General features: G+C 54.1%; 1 protein-coding gene across 2 annotated transcripts; it reads right to left on the bottom strand.

Moving 5' to 3' along the window:
• On the bottom strand, positions 1–15,634 carry PACRG (parkin coregulated). 2 transcript variants are annotated; one of them, XM_078880505.1, is made up of 6 exons: positions 15,508–15,634; positions 11,565–11,677; positions 9,306–9,440; positions 7,849–8,020; positions 1,238–1,387; positions 1–238 (listed from the first exon to the last, which is right to left on the bottom strand). In XM_078880505.1, the coding sequence occupies exons 1-6, from the start codon at positions 15,614–15,616 to the stop codon at positions 78–80; spliced, it is 840 nt and encodes a 279-aa protein (XP_078736631.1). In that variant the 5' UTR covers positions 15,617–15,634; the 3' UTR covers positions 1–77. The 2 variants fall into 2 exon arrangements, with proteins under 2 accessions (XP_078736631.1, XP_078736632.1); XM_078880506.1 differs by having other exon boundaries at positions 15,503–15,586.
• Between the last annotated feature and the right edge of the window lie 4,284 nt (positions 15,635–19,918).

Genomic DNA, 19,918 nt, shown 5'->3' with positions numbered 1-19,918 from the left:
GCGACTGGTTGAGGGGGGGGGGGAGAGGCCCGGCTGGTTGGGTTGGGGGGGGTGGTCGAGTCAGGGGGGGGTCCCGGCTAGTTGAGCAGGCAGGACTCGTAGGTGGGCACCATGTACTTGATGTTGATGAAGGCATCCTCGCCGCCGTGGCGCTCCAGCGTCTCCAGAGTCTCCTCGATCAGCTCGCCCACGTTCTCGCGCTTCTGCTGGCTGTAGTCGATCTCGTCGCCAGAGTTCCCTACGGGGGGTGGTGGGGGGTGGGGTGTGGGGGAGGGGAACCGGGGAGAGCGTTACCGGAGTGGCACCTGGGGGCAGGCAGAGCTGGTAATGGTGGTGGTGGTGGTAGTAGTGGTATAGGTGGTGGTAGTAGAGGTGGAGGTGGTGGTAGTAGAGGTGGAGGTGGTGGTAGTAGTGGTGGAGGTGGTGGTAGTAGTGGTGGAGGTGGTGGTAGTAGTGGTGGAGGTGGTGGTAGTAGTGGTCGTGGTGGTGGAGGTGGTCGTGGTGGTGGAGGTGGTGGCGGTGGTGAAGATGGCGGAGGTGGTGGGTTTATCTTGGCTGATTGTCTCACGGTGTTCACTTCACTTGGCACTGTCAGGGACAGGCGCTGAGACGGGGTCAGGGCTGGAGAGAGGGTCACAGTCACAGTCAGAGTCATGGTTGTAGCCAGGGATAAGGTCGATCAGGGTCAAGGTTAGAGTCGTCAGGGTTGGAGACAGGAGCAGGGTCAGGGTCACGGTTGGGAGTTTCATATCCGCGCTGCACCGGAGCAACTCGGCTGTTGCTACACGCGATGCAGTAGATTCTGATTACTATCTAAAACAATGTTGCAGGGTTTTAACGTTTTTTAGCGGTGAGAAAGAATGCGTGTACTGGGGCGTTGCACGTGACTGAGTTGCACGTGACTGAGTTGCACGTGACTGAGTTTCACGTGACTGAGTTGCACGTGACTGACTGAGTTGCACGTGACTGAGTTGCACGTGACTGAGTTGCACGTGACTGAGTTGCACGTGACTGAGTTGCACGTGACTGAGTTGCACGTGACTGAGTTGCACGTGACTGAGTTGCACGTGACTGAGTTGCACGTGACTGAGTTGCACGTGACTGAGTGAGTTGCACGTGACTGAGTGAGTTGCACGTGACTGAGTGAGTTGCACGTGACTGAGTTGCAGCACGGGGCTGCTCGCTCGTGTGTGGGCGAGGAGCCCGGCTGGGTGGGGGGGTTCAAGTCTCTGCTCACGGTTCTTGTTCTTGAAGATGTTGAGGATGGGCAAAATCTGGCGGTAGTAGGGCACCAGCGCCTCGCCCACCATGTCGGCCGACAGCACCAGGTGCTGCAGCACCTTGAGCGACGTGCACATCACCTGCGTGTTGCGCGTGTTCAGCGCATCTGGACACACGCACAGACACACACACAGACACACACTCACGTGTAGCCATAGTACACTGACGTGTAGCCATAGTGCACACACACACCCATGTACACATAGTACACACAGACACTGCCGTGTAGCCATAATACACACACACACTGCCGTGTAGCCATAGTACACACACACGCTGACGTGCAGCCATAGTACACACACACACTGACGTGTAGCCATAGTACACACACACACGTGTAGCCATAGTACACACACACACTGACGTGTAGCCGTAGGTGTCTCTGGGTGCGTCTCTGGCATCTCGTCTGAGATGGTGTCTTCCAGGTGCTGAACCCCACTGGCACAGGTGGACCTGTCCAGCGCCAGTGGTTCCAGGCTGGAGGGATTGATGTTACAGTGCTTCAGCAGGTCCTTTTTGTGGTCGTTGAAGCACTTTTTCTGTCCTCCAGCGTTTGGTTGCGCTGAGTTGGCCATAGAGAACTCGACGGAGGAGGCGGTGGTCAGACACGCGGATCACGTGGCCAAGCCTGCGGAGGTGTCATGTGGCCATGCTTGCCTCAATGCAGGACGACTTGGTGTTGGTGAGGATCTCAGTATGTGGAACTTTGTCCTTCCAGGGTAGCCCGAGGATGCGCTGGAGGCATCTGATATGGAAGGCCTCCAGGATGTTAATGTGCTGCCTATATGGGGTCAGGAGTGCACGGTCGTCTGTATATTGCAGTTCAAAGATCTGTTGGGTTCTGGGTTTTGTGTGGGCTTGGAGGCGTCTTAGGTTTAAGAGATTTCCATCCAGACGGTACTGTCGCTGGATTCAGTCGATTGAGTTGAGGGAGTTGTGTGCCAGGCTTGTGATGGCAGCAAGGAGCCGTGTTGAATATGACTGGAGTCAGAAAACGGCCTTGCTTGACCCCGACCTCCACGTTGAAGGGCCCTGATTGAAGCCCACCAAGCACCACTCTGGCATGCATTCCTTCATGGAACTGTTTTAGAATGCTTAGAAACTTGGGAGGCACCTCAAGTTTAACGAGCTGCTGTCAGAGTATCTCGCTGGTTGATGGTGTCGAATGCTTTGGTGAGGTCGATACAAGCTATGAAGAGGTTTTTGTTTTGCTCCTGGAATTTTCCCTACAGTTGCTTTTCCACATGCCGGCCTAGTACCCTGGCATTGAAGTCTCCCATGAGGAGTAGCTTGTCGGTATGTGGTGTGTTTTTAATGGCAGTGTCGAGAGCTTTATAGAAGGCCTCTTTGGTGTCATTGTCTGCTTCTAGTGTAGGCGCATAAGCACTGATGAGCGTGGCAAAGCGCCCCCTATTCAAGGGAATGCGCCACGTCATCAGCCGCTCATTAATGCCAACAGGGGATTCAGTGACGCGTTGAACGATTGAGGTTTTCACAGCATGTTGGCAGCGTTCATCTTCTGGAACACCCTTCCAGGTGTAGCACCAACCTCTGTGAGAGAGTCTTCTCCATGTAAGTGGCTTTCACTGAGCGCTGCAATGTCGATGTTGTATTTCCTGAGTTCATGGGCCACGAGGGCTGTCCTTCTGTACGGTCTGTCGGTTTTTTCGTTGGAGTCCAGGAGGGTGTGGACGTTCCATGAAGCAACTTGAAGGAGTAACCCAGTCTTGGATTTCCTTGAGTTTTGGCCGCTGAATGGGATGCTCCGGTGGTAGCGGCTAACCACTCGGCGTGAGTGAAACAGACAGTTTTTAGACCACCTTTTCTAGGTCCTTTCCCATCAGGGGTGAGCAGTGCGGGGTTGCTCAGACATGATCGAAGCTGCCGAGGAGATACGCTGTCCCATTACGTGTCTTGACGACCTACAAGCCATCGCCGCCTATGTGCAGAGTTTGGCTAGATGCTACCAGTCACATCCTTGACCTGCACGTTCTGCCATTCGCTGTTGCCGCAGGGCTTAAAAAAAGGGGGGGGGGGGGAGGGGTTGGAGAAAAAAGCCTGCGCTGGGAGTGGATTAAGGTGAGAGTCGGTGTGCGCAGTCCCTACGCCAACCATCTTCACTCAAGCCAAACAGACTCAGGTGGCATGAGGAACTCATTACAACCTTCGTCTGACAAGAGCTGCAGGGGACTTCTGGAGATCCAATTTGTTGAAAACCGCCATTGCGGGTCCCCACCACAGATTTGGAGTCAGGGTTTTCTCCCCTAGCCAAAGTTTACCCACAAGGCAGTGGGGTAGTGGTTGTAGATGCCTCTGAGGACCACTGCAGCTCCGAGATCCCCTACTGGGTTGACCTGGTGTCGCGGGACAACCATTACTATGGGCTGCCAACGGGGAGGCACAGTCGGAGTCTTGGCGATGGAGAGGCTCTGTACTGGCAAGGAATACTTACGCACTCGGCTTCCTGTTTCACCATGATGGCTAGCCAGCGGCAGCGTTTGAAAGCAAGGGTAGCAAAACATAGCAAGCAGAGCAGCAGGCAGGCAAGCAAGCAAGCGGGCATGCACCTAAGCTAATTATGTTTACTGCACTAGGTGCATCACATCACCCTGTGGTTTAGGCAACCACCAACCCACCAGCCATATTATATAGTACACACATAGTCCACACACACACAGACTCCCGTGTAGCCATAGTACAACACACACACAGCCACCCGTGTAGCCATACAGACTGTACATACAAAGACAAAGATGCCCTGTATAGTCTGAGAAGACTGTTGGGGCAAGGCCGGCCTTCATTATTTGCCACTGCGCCCCACCGCCTTTGTCTTCAGATAATCATCACATGGTAGGGATGATAATGATGGTGGCGATGATGGTGACGACGATGATCGTGATGGAGACGCCGCTTACTCTTTACGGTAATGCTGATGGTGACGACGAGGGTGACGACGATGATGGTCTCTCCAGTGTTGCCGCTTGTTCAAAGTGGAGAGACCAAGTACTACGAAAGCACTTGCAAATGGCCACATCATCACCCCTCGCACTTTCCTGTTTTTTCACCAGCCAGCCCAGGCCTGCCGGCATACTGGAGCTGGCTTCTCATTATTGCTGGGGACGTCGAATTGAATCCAGGCCCGTTTTTCCCTTGTGGCGGCTGCGGCAAGAACGTCAATGCAAATACTATCCAACGCAACGGTTGTCAAGCTTGGTACCACAAACGCTGCACTACTTTAGCCTGCATCCCCAGTTCAAATTCCGACTGGTTCTGCAAATATTGTACATTATCCACTCCAACAACTCCACCTTGCACAATCACACTAGCACCACCACCTCATCCATTGCAACCACTGTTTCAACCACAACAAAACGTCCACAACAAAAACAACCTAAAAATCCTTCAACTAAACATCAACGGCATCAACAACAAATCTCTTGAACTCAACACCTTCCTACAACAAAACTCCATTAATATAGCCGCCATCCAACAAACAAAATTAAAATCCACTTCTCGCACGCTCAAATTTCAAAATTTCACTTTCCTCCGTCGAGACCAACCAACAGCTGGTGGCGGTCTAGCTTTCCTCATCCATAACCGCATTCAATTGGAAGAAATTTAGATCCCAATGCCTCCTTCTGATATCACCACAGAAGTCTTAAGCATCCGTAGAAAATCCCATCTAGGCCCACTTACTATAATCAATATCTACATCCCACCGACCAGTTCTTGCCCTCCCAACTATCAGTTCAATATAAATCGACTTTTACCAAACAACGACTCAATTGTTATTGGAGATTTCAACGCCCACAACAAACTTTGGCACTCTTCCCTTTCAGACGCACGTGGCGACCTCATTGCCAATATCTTCAACGGCTCCCCCTATGGGGTACTCAATTAAAATATTCAAACCAGAGTTCCATCATCTGGCCCTTCATCCTCACCAGATATATCAATATCGTCAGGAAACCTCCTTTCATCAATCAACTGGCAAGTCTTTACGACCCTTGGATCCGACACCTACCTATTGTGTTGACCCTCAATGCCGCCAAGCCTTCACAAACTCCTTAAAACCGCTTATATTACAACTTAATAAAGCCAACTGGCCACTTTTTACTTCAGAATCAGAAGCATTATTCGCTGACAACATCAACCATATCCACCAATCCGCACATAACTTTGAAAAGGTTTTCAGAAACATCATCGCAACTAGCACCAAGCACACCATCCCGACGGGTTGCTACTATCAACACCTTCCCTGCCTCCCTAAAGAAGCCTCGCTAATAAACCAATGAAACACTATTAGGAATAAAAATCCTACATCACCACAAATCCCAGCCTTCAATATTTAAATCACAAAGCTAATAAATAAAGCCAAGACAGAATGCTGGCACGAGTTTGTTGAATCTTTTGACCACTGCCAAAACTCATCAAAACTTTGGAAGACCATCAAAGCCTTAGACCGACACTCCAGACCACCACCAAATCGTGCAATCACTTTCAACAACAAATCCGTCATAAACAACAATAACATCGCCAACCACTTCAACAAACTTTTCTCATCAGTCGTACCACACTCTTCCAATAAATCCACCTGTCAAAAAATCCGTCAAATCAAGGAACTACCTCTAAACGACACCTCCCAATTTAGCCTTGAAGAGGTGAAACTAATTATTAAAAAAGCCAAAAATAATTCCGCAATTGGCCCCGATGGCATCGCGATGCCCCACCTCAAACACCTCGGCCCCCTTGTCATAAAGTTCCTTGCTTCCACCATCAATGCCTCACTCCAGTGCAACCTCATTCCGGCCATCTGGAAATCATCGACAATCATCCCGCTTTCAAAACCCGGCAAAGACCTAAATCAAGCAACGTCCTACAAGCCGATTTCCCTACTTTGCCCATCAATCAAGATTTTAGAGGCCCTCATCCTTCCAATCATCACCACCAACTTACCTCCATCAGCTCACCAACATGGCTTTCGCCCTGCACACTCAACAACAGCTCTTCAACCTAACCACCCAAATTGCAAACAGTTTCGATGAGAAAAAGCCCCCATGCTGCACTACCGTCGCTTCCCTTGACCTTACAAAGGATTTCGACACCGTTAACAGCCTCACGCTCATCAACATCATCCAGGGTTCCACACTACCATCAGGTCTTGTTTGCTGGCTTACAAATTACCTAAGGGGCCGCCAATAACGCACTCTCTTTCGTGATATTCAATCCTCCTCACGAAACATTCATGCAGGAATACATCAAGGTTCCATAATATCCCCGGCGCTGTTCAACACCTACCTCCACAATCGACCAACTCCTCCAAAAAGAGTACAAGTAGTCAGATATGCTGACGACATCACAGTTTACACTTCTAATCAAAATATATTTAAAATGGAAAATTGCATCAACTCCTATCTAAAACGGCTCAGCACTTTCCTCGCCAATAGATCGCTTCAACTCTCAACATCCAAATCAACAGTCAGCCTTTTCACACCTGATCCTCATCAAGCCAACTTACATCTTTTGACACCATGTTCAGCTTCGCTCAACACGGCAGAAACGTCCACGCAAAAGTTAACAACCGAAATAACATCTTACGAGCTTTAGCCGGCACATCTTGGGGTCGTTAAAAGGAGACTTTACTCCTAACCTACAAAGCCATTGGACGTCCCATCATCAATTATGCCAGTCCCATTTGGTGCCCAAACCTCTACTCTACAGGTTACCAAAAGCTCCAAACCGCCCAAAACCAAGCACTTTGCCTAGCCACATGATGCCACCTCATGGCGCCCATTGACCATCTCCACTAAGAAACCAAAGTTCTTCCGATTAAAGAACACTGCAAGCTTCTCACCGATCAATATCTGGCTTCATGCCACTCGACAACGCATTCTTGCACAAAGCTACTCAAAGCCCCTGCACCTGCTAGGAAAATGAAATCCACCTTGCTTTCCTTCAGCTCTGCCAACGTGCAATCTACTTAACATGCTCTTCCACCAAGTAGCACCACCAAATAATGTTTTAACCACTTGCACATCGCTGGCACCATGCACTGCCTCACCGGCTACAAGCCCAATGTCGTGCTAGGGGGTTGGCCTCCACCCATAGCAAAAATCCATGACCCGGGCAACTCGCACAAAACTGGCTAAATTCCATTCAGGTTACTGCTCCATGCTAGCCGAATACCAAAATCGAATCGACCCAAACGCCCCAAACTGCTGCACTTTGTCCCAAGCAACGCCAGAAGACGTCTCCCATTTTCTCAAGTGCCCAAAACGCGGACCAAAAATTACATCGATTGATCTCTGGTTAAACCCTTCCAAAGTGGCGACACAACACCACCTATAAACAGAAAGTGCGAGGAAAACAACAACAACGATGATGGTGACGATAGTGACAATGGTGATGATGTTTGTGATGGTGACTACGATGATGATGGCGACGGAGGTGCCGCTGACTCTTAAAAAAGATGATGATGGTGACGATGATAGTGACGCTGATGATGGTAATGATCGTGACGATGATGATGGTGACGACGATGATGATGGTGATGGAGGCGCGGCTCACTCTTGACGGGGATGATGAGTTGCGGGATGACGGGGAGGACCTTGGCGGCGCCGTGCTCCAGGAGGTCGTGCACGCCCTGGCGCGCAAAGAACTCGTAGGGGTGCGCCGTCTCGCAGAGGCCGTCGAAGAAGAGCGGCAGGTAGTGGTGGTAGTCCAACTTCTCGATCTCCACCTGGGGAGAGGCGCTCGCTAAATCGTCGGCTCACAGTCGTCTGCCTACTTCTCCACAGTCTGCCTACTCTTCTTCTTGGTTCTTTCGGTAAAGTCACGTAGAAAGGAAACAATGAAATAATAATAATAAAACATAATAAAATTATTCTCACGACGTTTCGGCCACAACGCAAGCAGCCGTCCTCAGGTGAAGAACAGGTCTGTCGGAAAGACAGCGTCTGAATGAAACACCACCAGGCTTGAAGCGTATATTTAAGCTGGGTTGGAGGGGGAAGAGCGCCTTGACAAAATAATTTGCATATCAAGATGAATTTAGCATATTTATTTAAATTCAAATTCCTCTTGATATGCAAATTCTTTTGTCAAGGCGCTCTTCCCCCTCCAACCCAGCTTAAATATACGCTCCAAGCCTGGTGGTGTTTCATTCAGACGCTGTCTTTCCGACAGACCTGTTCTTCACCTGAGAACGGCTGCTTGCGTTGTGGCCGAAACGTCGTGAGAATTATTTTATTATGTTTTACTTTTATCATTTTATTATTTCCCTTCTACGTGACTTTACCGAAAGAACCAAGAAGATGAATCCCTGCAGTCACGAAAGCTTTAAATCGAAGTCTGCCTACTCTTCCACCGTCTGCCTACTCCCCCACAGTCTGTACTCCTCCAGTCTGCCTACTCCCCCACAGTCGACCAGGGTTGAGGCCAGGGTTGGTGGATCACGCAAGTGTTGTGGTGGTTATGCCTCCTGGCGCCTCTGAGTCGCCCCCCCCCCCTCTCTCTATCTCTCGAGGAGCGAGCGGACGCCGCGTAGCGGCGGTGACTCTGCTCCACCGTTACCGTCCCAGGCATCTCCGGCAAACGACGCTCTCCTGGTCCCCCCTCTCACCTCTCGCACCCCCTCCCCACCCCCACCGTGTCTGCGACTAGAAACACCGCGTGCCCAGCAGTGTCACGAGGACCCCTCCTCGGCACCCTCCCCCCTTGCCCTTCTCAAGCTGCGCCTCCTCCCCATCTCCGACCGAGTCCACCTCCTCCGACCGCCCACCACCAACGCGCGACGACTCCACACGGCCAGCGGCGTGGCCAGCGGCGTGGCCACCGCCCCCTCACTGGGCCCCGATCCCCACGTGTCCCGCGCGCACGACGCGGCCTCGGCCGGCACCCGCAGCTCAACGACGACACCGAACCTCAAGTCCTCCTCCCCTTTACCACCCATCGCTGTGCATACCCCTAACTCTGCACGTTCACGGGGGATCTGCATGCCCCCCCCCATCCACCCCGCCGGTCACCTTCCACGCGATGCGGTTGCCCTTGGTGTCGTGCTCCAGGGCGATGGGGAAGTCTCCCCGCTCGTAGAACTTGCGAAACGCCGTCGGCTTGGAGGGGCGCTCGCGGAACGCGCCCGCCGACGGGGGGCCCAACACCTGGGACGAGGGGGGGGGGACAAGTGCGAGGCACGCAGGGGCGGGGGGGGGGAGGCACGTGGAGAATGTGGTTACAGATGAACGGTACGGGGGGGGGGGGGGGCATAGGTGCGAGTAGGGGACACGAGGGGGGGCACATTGTGTGTGCGTGTCTGTGTGTGCGCGCTCGAACAGTGCAGTGGTTGACGCGCTGCGCTATGGACACGGCGACCCGAGTTCGATGGCCAACACCGGTGACCATTATCTGAACCGGTCATGGGCCTCTCCGAGGTTGACTCAGCCTCAAACAGATACGTAGTGTGGTGTGTGGTGCTGGCTACCCACGCCCTCGTGTGCCGTGCCAGCCTTCGTAGGAGCTCCCGAACAGCACTTGCCCCAAACGTCGTGGTCCACAGAGACCGCCTTCCTACTAGTTCCCTGTCCTTCCCCCGCACCTCCGATTAGCATGGTTGGCTACGTACAGTGCGAAAGAAGTTCAGCGCACATACGAGGCTAAACCGGGGGGGGGGGTCTTTATTTGTGCGTTTTTAATCGATAGTGGGAGGGGTGGTGCAATGGTGTGTCCATATAATATCGTGCATGGCCAGCTTCCACCAACTAGGACCACGATCCATACATCTCCCACAACCATCATCGTCGCAATTGTAAGATTGTCAACTCAAAATCGTACACATCAGTGGCATTAAATCATCACCACCACTACACCACCAGCAGCATTACTACCATCACCAACATCACCATTATCCCCCATTATCATAGCTAACATCACTGCTACCATCAACACCATTACCTACACTTCCCCATCACCACCATCACCACAACCAAGATTACCTACACTACCATCACCAACATCACCATCACCAAAATCACCGCTGCCATCATCACCACCACCAGCACACCACCACCATTGTCCACACTACCCCATCGCCAACATCACCAGCACCATCACCACAACCAAGATTACCCACACTACCATCACCGCCACCACCACCACAGCACCATCAACGTTATTCACACAAACATCACTACTGCCGGCATCATAGCCACCATCACCACTTTACCATCAACATCACCGCTACCACCACCCTCACCAATATTACCACCACAACCCCATCACTAACATCACCACCCCTATCAACATTATCTTCACTTCCAACCCCACCACCCCTCTGCCAAAATCACCACTACCATCGCCGAAACCACCATCAAGCGGATATCACCGCCGCGACCATCACTACCAACAACATTACCCCCACAACAACATCACCAACATCGCTAACGGCAAGTGCCGTTAGCGAGCACCTATAAGGCCGACACGGAACATAAAGGGGATGGGTGGCCAACACCACGCCCGACCGCCTTTGTCTCCCCAGTGGTGATGTTTACACACCTTCATCAGGTACTCATTTGAGGCTGAGTCGACCTAGGGGAGGCCCAGGACCGTTTCAGATAATCGTCACTGGTATTGGTTTTGTACTACTATCATGTTTGTGTGTTGTCGTTGGAACGTTCTTACCCGCCCCTACTGGGCATCTGTGAAAACGATCTTTATAGGTCATCGGAGTCCTGCAGCGTAAATAAATATTCTGATCCCGGCTCGCCGGATTCGTAGCGCAGCGCGCTGATCGCTACACTACCGCTCCCCCCACACCCCCATCACCAACATCACCAACAACAACAACAGTACCCCCACTACCAGAGCCAAATCACCGATACCAGCACCAACAACAAAATCCACACCACCATCACCACCAAAGACAAAGATCCCCCGTATCGCCTTAGACTGTAGGGGCAAGTGCTGTTAGCGAGCACCTGTGAAGGTCGGCACGGCTTGCGATTGGGTGGGTGACCAGCACCACGCTCGGCCACCTTTGTCTCCCCAGTGGCGATGTTTACATACCGCACCAGGTACTCAATTTGAGGCTGAGTCGACCTAGGGGAGGCCCAGGACCGGTTCAGATAATCGTCACCGATGTTGGCCGTGAGCGGGAATCGCACTCGGGCTGCTAGGTTCGTAGCGCAGCGCGCTGACCACTACACCACCACCATCACCACCACCATCATCACCACCATCATCACCACCACCATCACCAGCAGCAGCAGCAGCCACCACGAGGATCTCACCACGGCGTTCTTCATCCTCGCCTTCACGGTGAAGCCCTGGGTCATAGCGCCATCTCCACTCCTGCCGCTGCCGTTGCCTCCTCTCATCACCTCCATGGCCAGGGGCATCGCCACTGCACACACGGGGGAGGAGATGATGGGGGAGACGTGAGGGAGGGGGGGAGATGATGGGGGAGAACGTGAGGGGGGGAGATGATGGGGGAGACGTGAGGGGGAGGAGATAATGGGGGAGACGTGAGGGAGGGGGGGAGATGATGGGGGAGACGTGAGGGAGGAGATGATGGGGGAGACGTGAGGGAGGGGGGGAGATGATGGGGGAGAACGTGAGGGGGGAGATGATGGGGGAGACGTGAGGGGGAGGAGATAATGGGGAGACGTGAGGGAGGGGGGGAGATGATGGGGGAGACGTGAGGGAGGAGATGATGGGGGAGACGTGAGGGAGGGGGGAGATGATGGGGGAGACGTGAGGGAGGAGATGATGGGGGAGACGTGAGGGAGGGGGGGAGATGATGGGGGAGAACGTGAGGGGGGAGATGATGGGGGAGACGTGAGGGGGAGGAGATAATGGGGGAGACGTGAGGGAGGGGGGGAGATGATGGGGGAGACGTGAGGGAGGAGATGATGGGGGAGACGTGAGGGAGGGGGGGAGATGATGGGGGAGAACGTGAGGGGGGAGATGATGGGGAGACGTGAGGGGAGGAGATAATGGGGAGACGTGAGGGAGGGGGGGAGATGATGGGGGAGACGTGAGGGAGGAGATGATGGGGGAGACGTGAGGGAGGGGGGAGATGATGGGGAGAACGTGAGGGGGAGATGATGGGGGAGACGTGAGGGGGAGGAGATAATGGGGGAGACGTGAGGGAGGGGGGGAGATGATGGGGGAGACGTGAGGGAGGGGGGGAGATGATGGGGGAGAACGTGAGGGGGGGAGATGATGGGGGAGACGTGAGGGGGAGGAGATAATGGGGAGACGTGAGGGAGGGGGGGAGATGATGGGGAAGACGTGAGGGAGGGGGGAGATGATGGGGGAGACGTTGAGGGAGGAGATGATGGGGGAGGCGTGAGGGGGAGGAGATAATGGGGGAGACGTGAGGGGGCAGATGATGGGGGAGACGTGAGGGGGGAGATGATGGGGAGACGTGAGGGGGGAGTTGATGGGGGAGAGACGAGGGAGGAGATAATGGGGAGACGTGAGGGGGAGATGATGGGGGAGACGTGAGGGGGAAATGATGGGGAGACGTGAGGGGGGGAGATGATGGGGGAGACGTGAGGGGGGAGATGATGGGGAGACGTGAGGGGGGAGATGATGGGGGAGACGTGAGGGAGGGGGGAGATGATGGGGGGAGACGTGAGGGAGGGGGGGAGATGATTGGGAGACGTGAGGGAGGGGGGAGATGATGGGGGAGACGTGAGGGGGGGAGATGATGGGGGAGACGTGAGGGAGGGGAGGAGATAATGGGGAGACGTGAGGGGGGGAGATGATGGGGGAGACGTGAGGGGGAGGAGATAATGGGGGAGACGTGAGGGGGGGAGATGATGGGGGAGACGTGAGGGGGAGGAGATAATGGGGGAGACGTGAGGGGGGGAGATGATGGGGGAGACGTGAGGGGGGAGATGATGGGGGAGACGTGAGGGGGGAGATGATGGGGGAGACGTGAGGGGGGAGATGATGGGGGAGACGTGAGGTGGAGATGATGGGGGAGACGTGAGGGAGGGGGGGGATGATGGGGGGAGGACGTGAGGGAGGGGGGAGATGATGGGGGAGACGTGAGGGGGGGGGGGGAGATGGGGATGAGGGGAGACGTGAGGGGAGATGATGGGGGAGACGTGAGGGAGGAGATGATGGGGGAGACGTGAGGGGGGAGATGATGGGGGAGATGTGAGGGGGAGATGATGGGGAGACGTGAGGGGGGAGATGATGGGGGAGACGTGAGGGGGGAGATGATGGGGGAGACGTGAGGGGGGGAGATGATGGGGGAGACGTGAGGGGGGAGATGGGGGAGACGTGAGGGAGGGGGGGGAGATGATGGGGGGAGACGTGAGGGAGGGGGGGAGATGATGGGGGGAGACGTGAGGAGGGGGGAGATGATGGGGGAGACGTGAGGGGGGAGATGATGGGGGAGACGTGAGGGGGGGAGATGATGGGGGAGACGTGAGGGGGGAGATGTGAGGGGGGGAGATGATGGGGGAGACGTGAGGGGGGAGATGATGGGGGAGACGTGAGGGGGGGAGATGATGGAGGAGACGTGAGGGGGGAGATGATGGGGAGACGTGAGGGGGAGATGATGGGGGAGACGTGAGGGGGAGATGATGCGGGAGACGTGAGGGGGGAGATGATGGGGGAGACGTGAGGGGGGAGATGATGGGGGGAGACGTGAGGGGGAGATGATGGGGGAGACGTGAGGGGGGAGATGATGGGGGAGACGTGAGGGGGGAGATGATGGGGGAGACATGAGGGGGGGAGATGATGGGGGAGACGTGAGGGGGGAGATGATGGGGAGACGTGGGGGGGGAAGATGAGGGGGAGACGTGAGGGGGGAGATGATGGGGGAGACGTGAGGGGGGAGATGATGGGGGAGACGTGAGGGGGAAGATGATGGGGGGAGACGTGAGGGGGGAGGTGATGGGGGAGACGTGGGGGGGGGAGATGATGGGGGAGACGTGGGGGGGGAGATGATGGGGGAGACGTGAGGGGGAAGATGATGGGGGAGACGTGAGGGGGGAGATGATGGGGAGACGTGAGGGGGGAGATGATGGGGGAGACGTGGGGGGGGGGGGAGATGATGGGAAGACGTGGGGGGGAGATGATGGGGAGACGTGAGGGGGGAGATGATGGGGGAGACGTGAGGGGAAGATGATGGGGGAGACGTGGGGGGGGGGGGGAGATGATGGGGGAGACGTGGGGGGGAGATGATGGGGGAGACGTGAGGGGGAGATGATGGGGGAGACGTGAGGGGGGGAGATGATGAGGGAGGGAGATTCATTATACAAGGAGGCGATGGGGGGGGGGGGGGGGGTGTCAGAAGGAGATGTAAGAGAGATGTAAGGAAGATGTAAGGGAGATGTAAGTGTACAACACGTGAGATGTACGGGAGATGTAAGGGAGGTGTAAGGGTACCACACGGGAGATGTAAGAGAGATGATGTAAGGGAGATGTAAGAGAGATGATGTAAGGGAGATGTAAGGGAGGTGTAAGGGTACCACACGGGAGATGTAAGAGAGATGTAAGAGAGATGATGTAAGGGAGATGTAAGGGAGATGATGTAAGGGAGGTGTAAGGGTACCACATGGGAGATATAAGAGAGATGATGTAAGGGAGATGTAAGGGAGATGATGTAAGGGAGGTGTAAGGGTACCACACGGGAGATTTAAGAGAGAGATGTAAGGGAGATGTAAGAGAGATGATGTAATGGAGATGTAAGAGAGATGATGTAAGGGAGATGTAAGGGAGATGTAAGGGAGGTGTAAGGGAGATGTAGAGAGATGATGTAAGAGAGATGTAAGAGAGATGATGTAAGAGAGATGTAAGAGAGATGATGTAAGAGAGATGTAAGGGAGATGTAAGAGAGATGTAAGGAGATGATGTAAGAGAGATGTAAGGGAGATGTAAGAGAGATGTAAGGGAGATGTAAGGGAGATGTAAGGGAGATGTAGGAGAGATGATGTAAGAGATGATGTAAGGGAGATGTAAGGGAGATGTAAGAGAGATGATGTAAGAGAGATGTAAGGGAGATGATGTAAGAGAGATGTAAGGGAGATGATGTAAGAGAGATGTAAGGGAGATGTTAGAGAGATGATGTAAGAGAGATGTAAGAGAGATGATGTAAGGGAGATGTAAGGGAGATGTAAGAGAGATGATGTAAGGGAGATGTAAGGGAGATGTAAGAGAGATGATGTAAGAGAGATGTAAGGGAGATGTAAGGGAGATGTAAGGGTACCACACGGGAGATGGAGTCGAGACGCTGCGTTGCGGCAGAGAAGCGAGCGGCGCCGTTGGAGCGGCGTCGTCTCCACGGCTCCAGTTTGTCAACACCGGTTGCCATGGCGACCATCGCCACCTTGGCAACGGGGCCACGTCACCCCCCCCCCACCAAACTCCCCCCTCCACCAGCCCCCAGCCCCACTGACCCCGCCCCTCCCACCAATCGCCTCCACTCATCACCGCTAATTGCCTATTAATTCCATCCGAATTCCATCTGAATTGCATTTTAATTGAAAACGACCACCGCTGCGGGTGCCCCCCCGGGTGCCGTTGACGCGCGTAGAGCAAACAACCCCTCGAAGGCAAAGGCCCCCCGGGTAGCCTTCGCAGACCGCTGGGGGCAAGTGCTTGCTGCGAGTAGCAGTGGATAGAGCAAGCGCCCATGACATCCGGCCGGCACTGCGGCGGCGCACGAGCGTTGTGGGTGGGCCAGCACGGTGGCCCGGCCGTCTTTGTCTCCCCAGTGTCGATATTTACTGCACCCCCCACCCAGCCGCCAGGCACATCAAGGAGGCATTGGTGCTGCCCGGGCACGGGGCGCTGCTTCCCCACGTGTCCCCCTCCTATCTTCGTTATCTCTTAGAGATGTATCGTCATTAACTCTTACAAATGTATCTTCATTATCTCTTAGACTCGTATCTGCATTATCTCTTAGAAATGTATTTTCATTATCTCTTAGACTTTCATCTTCGTTATCTCTTAGAGATGTATCGTCATTAACTCTTACAAATGTATCTTCATTATCTCTTAAACTTTAATCTTCATTATCTCTTAGACTCGTATCTGCATTATCTCTTTGTGTGACGGGGGGGGGGTGTTTGAGAAATGTGACGTCACATCAAAATGCACAACTTTAAATAAATATAGACAACACGTTCTACTTAATTAAATAGACTTTTTCATAAATTATGTTCCTACACATTAAATACGCACTACAATGACAATAGTTTAAAGCGATTTGAAGCATGTTTTATTTTCAAAATGGAAATATGGTTCTGGTGACAAGAGAACAGGCGGGAGTGGTTAAGGAGGGGTGTGGGGTAGTGATGGGGGTAGTGATGGGGGTAGTGATAGGAGTAGGGGTGGTGACAGGGGTAGTGATAGGAGTAGTGATAGTGGTTGGGGTAGTGATAGTGATAGGGTAGTGATAGTGGTTGGGGTAGTGATAGTGGTTGGGGTAGTGATGGGGGTAGTCATGGGGGTAGTGATAGGGGTAGTGATAGGGGTAGTGACAGGGGTAGTGATAGGGGTAGTGACAGGGGTAGTGATAGGGGTAGTGATAGTGGTTGGGGTAGTGATAGTGGTTGGGGTAGTGATGGAGGTAGTGATAGTGATAGGGTAGTGATAGTGGATTGGGTAGTGATAGGGGTAGTGATAGTGGTTGGGGTAGTGATAGTGGTTGGGGTAGTGATGGGGGTAGTGATAGTGGTTGGGGTCGTGATAGTGGTTGGGGTAGTGATAGGGGTAGTGATAGGGGTAGTGATAGTGGTTGGGGTCGTGATAGTGGTTGGGGTAGTGATAGGGGTAGTGATAGGGGTAGTGATAGGGGTAGTGATAGTGGTTGGGGTCGTGATAGTGGTTGGGGTAGTGATAGGGGTAGTGATAGGGGTAGTGATAGGGGTAGTGATAGTGGTTGGGGTCGTGATAGTGGTTGGGGTAGTGATAGGGGTAGTGATAGGGGTTGGGGTAGTGATAGTGGTTGGGGTAGTGATAGTGGTTGGGGTAGTGATAGGGGTAGTGATAGGGGTAGTGATAGGGGTAGTGATAGTGGTTGGGGTCGTGATAGTGGTTGGGGTAGTGATAGGGGTTGGGGTAGTGATAGGGGTTCGGGTAGTGATGGGGTAGTGATAGGGGTAGTGATAGGGGTTGGGGTAGTGATAGGGGTTGGGGTAGTGATAGTGTTAGTGACAGACTGATAGTGATCGTGTTAGTGACAGACTGATAGTGATAGATGGTTGGGGTGTGTCTGGGTGCAGAGAGTAGCGGTAGCAGCAGGATGATGATGGTGATGTTGGACTTGGGGAGCAGCGACGCGGGGAGGTTGTTTTCAGGTCGGAACGGAAGCATCAGCAGGGGCTGTGTTGAGCGCGTTGACTTATTACGATTAAGATGCCAACCACGTCAAGACTCGCGGCACACACCTCATCATGCACATGCAGCCGATACCCGAGTGTGAGCGAGTGTGTGCGCGTCCCTGGGAGATCGACGGGGAGCGGTGGAGTCGCGGTTAGCGCTACGCTGCGCTATGGACCCGGGCGACCCGAGTTCGATCCCCGCTCACGACCAACACCGATGACGATTATCTGAACCGGTCCTGGGCCTCCCCTAGGTCGACTCAGACTTATACTGTATCCGGTGTTTTGTTTAAACGTCTTTACTGGGGAGACAAAGGCGGCCGGGCGTGGTGCTGGCCACCCACCCCCTCGTATGCCGTTCTGGCCTTAATAGGTGCTGCTAACAGTTAACGCAGGGACTCACAGATGTGCACGAACAGACACATACATACACACACAGACTCACTCAACATAGACTCACTCATACGTTGAATCATGCTCTAACTCACTCATAGACACAATGACTCATACTAAGACACGTAAACTTACACATACAATACTCAAACATGGTAGGCGTGCAAAGTACGAGAAAGGTACATGCTCGAGAGACAAAGGCGGCCAGAAGCAGTGGGCCGTCCCGGCTTTAATAAGCGATCGCTGACAGAGCTCGTCCCTCCAGTCGACACGGGGGGGGGGGGGGATCTTTGTCAGTGCACCGAGCCTGGCACAAGCCCCGTGGGGAGGGCGCCGTGAGGCTGCAGCGGCCCCGCTGTGGTGGCGGCGAGGGGAATGATTGATCCTGGCCGGTGATGAAGATGCACAACACACGCGCGTCTGTGTGTGTGTAACGCATACAGCAAGAGCACACACACGCACGTGCATCTAGCTCACAACACAGACTGCGTGGTCTCTCGCGTGATGTCTGGCCAGTGAGGAAGAGTAGGCCAAATACCCCCCTCTAGAGGGGGGGCTCTGTAGAGGTCCCTCTAATGGAGGCCCTTCCGCCAGCAGTTGCACTTGCAGAGGCTGCGCCTTTTCCCGTATACATAGTATTGATGTCGGTGTTGACGATGTCTTAACAGATGATGTTGCTGCTGCTGCTGGTGGTGGTGGTTGTTAATGTTGATGATGTGATGACGCTTGGTGATGATGATGTTATAATTATTATCATGATCCTGTTGCCGCTGATGATGATGCTCCACCGTCCGTCTAATTAACACACGGAACTCAACACGCAAAAATGTATGATGGGCGACGTTTCGGGTAATGACCCTTGTTGTTTGTTTATTTGTACAAAATAAGTGCCGACGTAAAAAAAGAACACAAATATATCCCGAATTCCGCCACGACTCGTGACGAACGACTACATAGCCACGGGGGGAGAGGGCAATGGGGGAGGGGGGCACGGGGGGAGAGGGGGGGGCACGGGGGGAGAGGGGGGGCACGGGGGGGCACGGGGGGAGAGGGGGGCACGAGGGGAGAGGGGGGGCACGTGGGGAGAGGGGGGCACGAGGGGAGAGGGGGGGGCACGGGGGGAGAGGGGTGGGCCACGGGGAGAGAGGGGGGGGACACGGGGGGAGAGGGGGGGGGCACGAGGGGAGAGGGGGGGACACGGGGGGAGAGGGGGGCACGGGGGGAGAGGGGGTCTCTGCAGAGAGAGGTGGTCTGGACCACGTACCCAAAACAGTCGTAGCAACTGGACACGCCACAGTCCTGAACATCACTCATTTCCCCTCGGCATCAGGAACAGTGGGGAGCGACGGGCACGATGTCAACCCCAGCTGCAAGCGAGGATAAAATTCCCGCTTCCAACTTTGATCAGCTAGCTTGAGACCAGGACACTGTGGGTTTGAATTATGTCCTTGGGCAGGCGCATCTTACAGATGGGCAGTGTGCAGATCAGCTCCACGGGAAGTCCTGGTGTCAAGGACATAGGCCCACATTTACTGTTGGATCACGATGTAGTCCAACAGAAGTCCTTCGCTCAGACGCGGCGTGCATCCGTGATGTCGTGTGGATGTGCCGATGCCGGAACAGCGTGTTGGTGATTCCAAGCCAATGTGCTACACAGAAGTCTAGCAGCCTCCTCCCGTTATTATTAAGCTCATCTGCCCCATGCCGTCCAAATCACTCCAGCCCAGGTGTCTGCGTCACGACCCACTCGGGCATTAAAGTCACCCAAGACGATGACCCTATCCGGAGGGGCCACCTTAGCAGAACCTGGGGCAGGAGTTCTTCGAAGGCGTCTGACTCATCGTCCTCGCCACTGATGTGCATCACCCACACACTCGCAACAACCGCCATTCAGCACTAAGCGG

The sequence above is a fragment of the Lampetra fluviatilis genome, chromosome 57 (genome assembly GCF_964198595.1).
Source record: "Lampetra fluviatilis chromosome 57, kcLamFluv1.1, whole genome shotgun sequence".
Taxonomy (NCBI): Eukaryota; Metazoa; Chordata; class Hyperoartia; order Petromyzontiformes; family Petromyzontidae; genus Lampetra; species Lampetra fluviatilis.
Note: the sequence above shows the minus strand (reverse complement) of the source record. Positions and strands in the feature narration are given on the sequence as shown.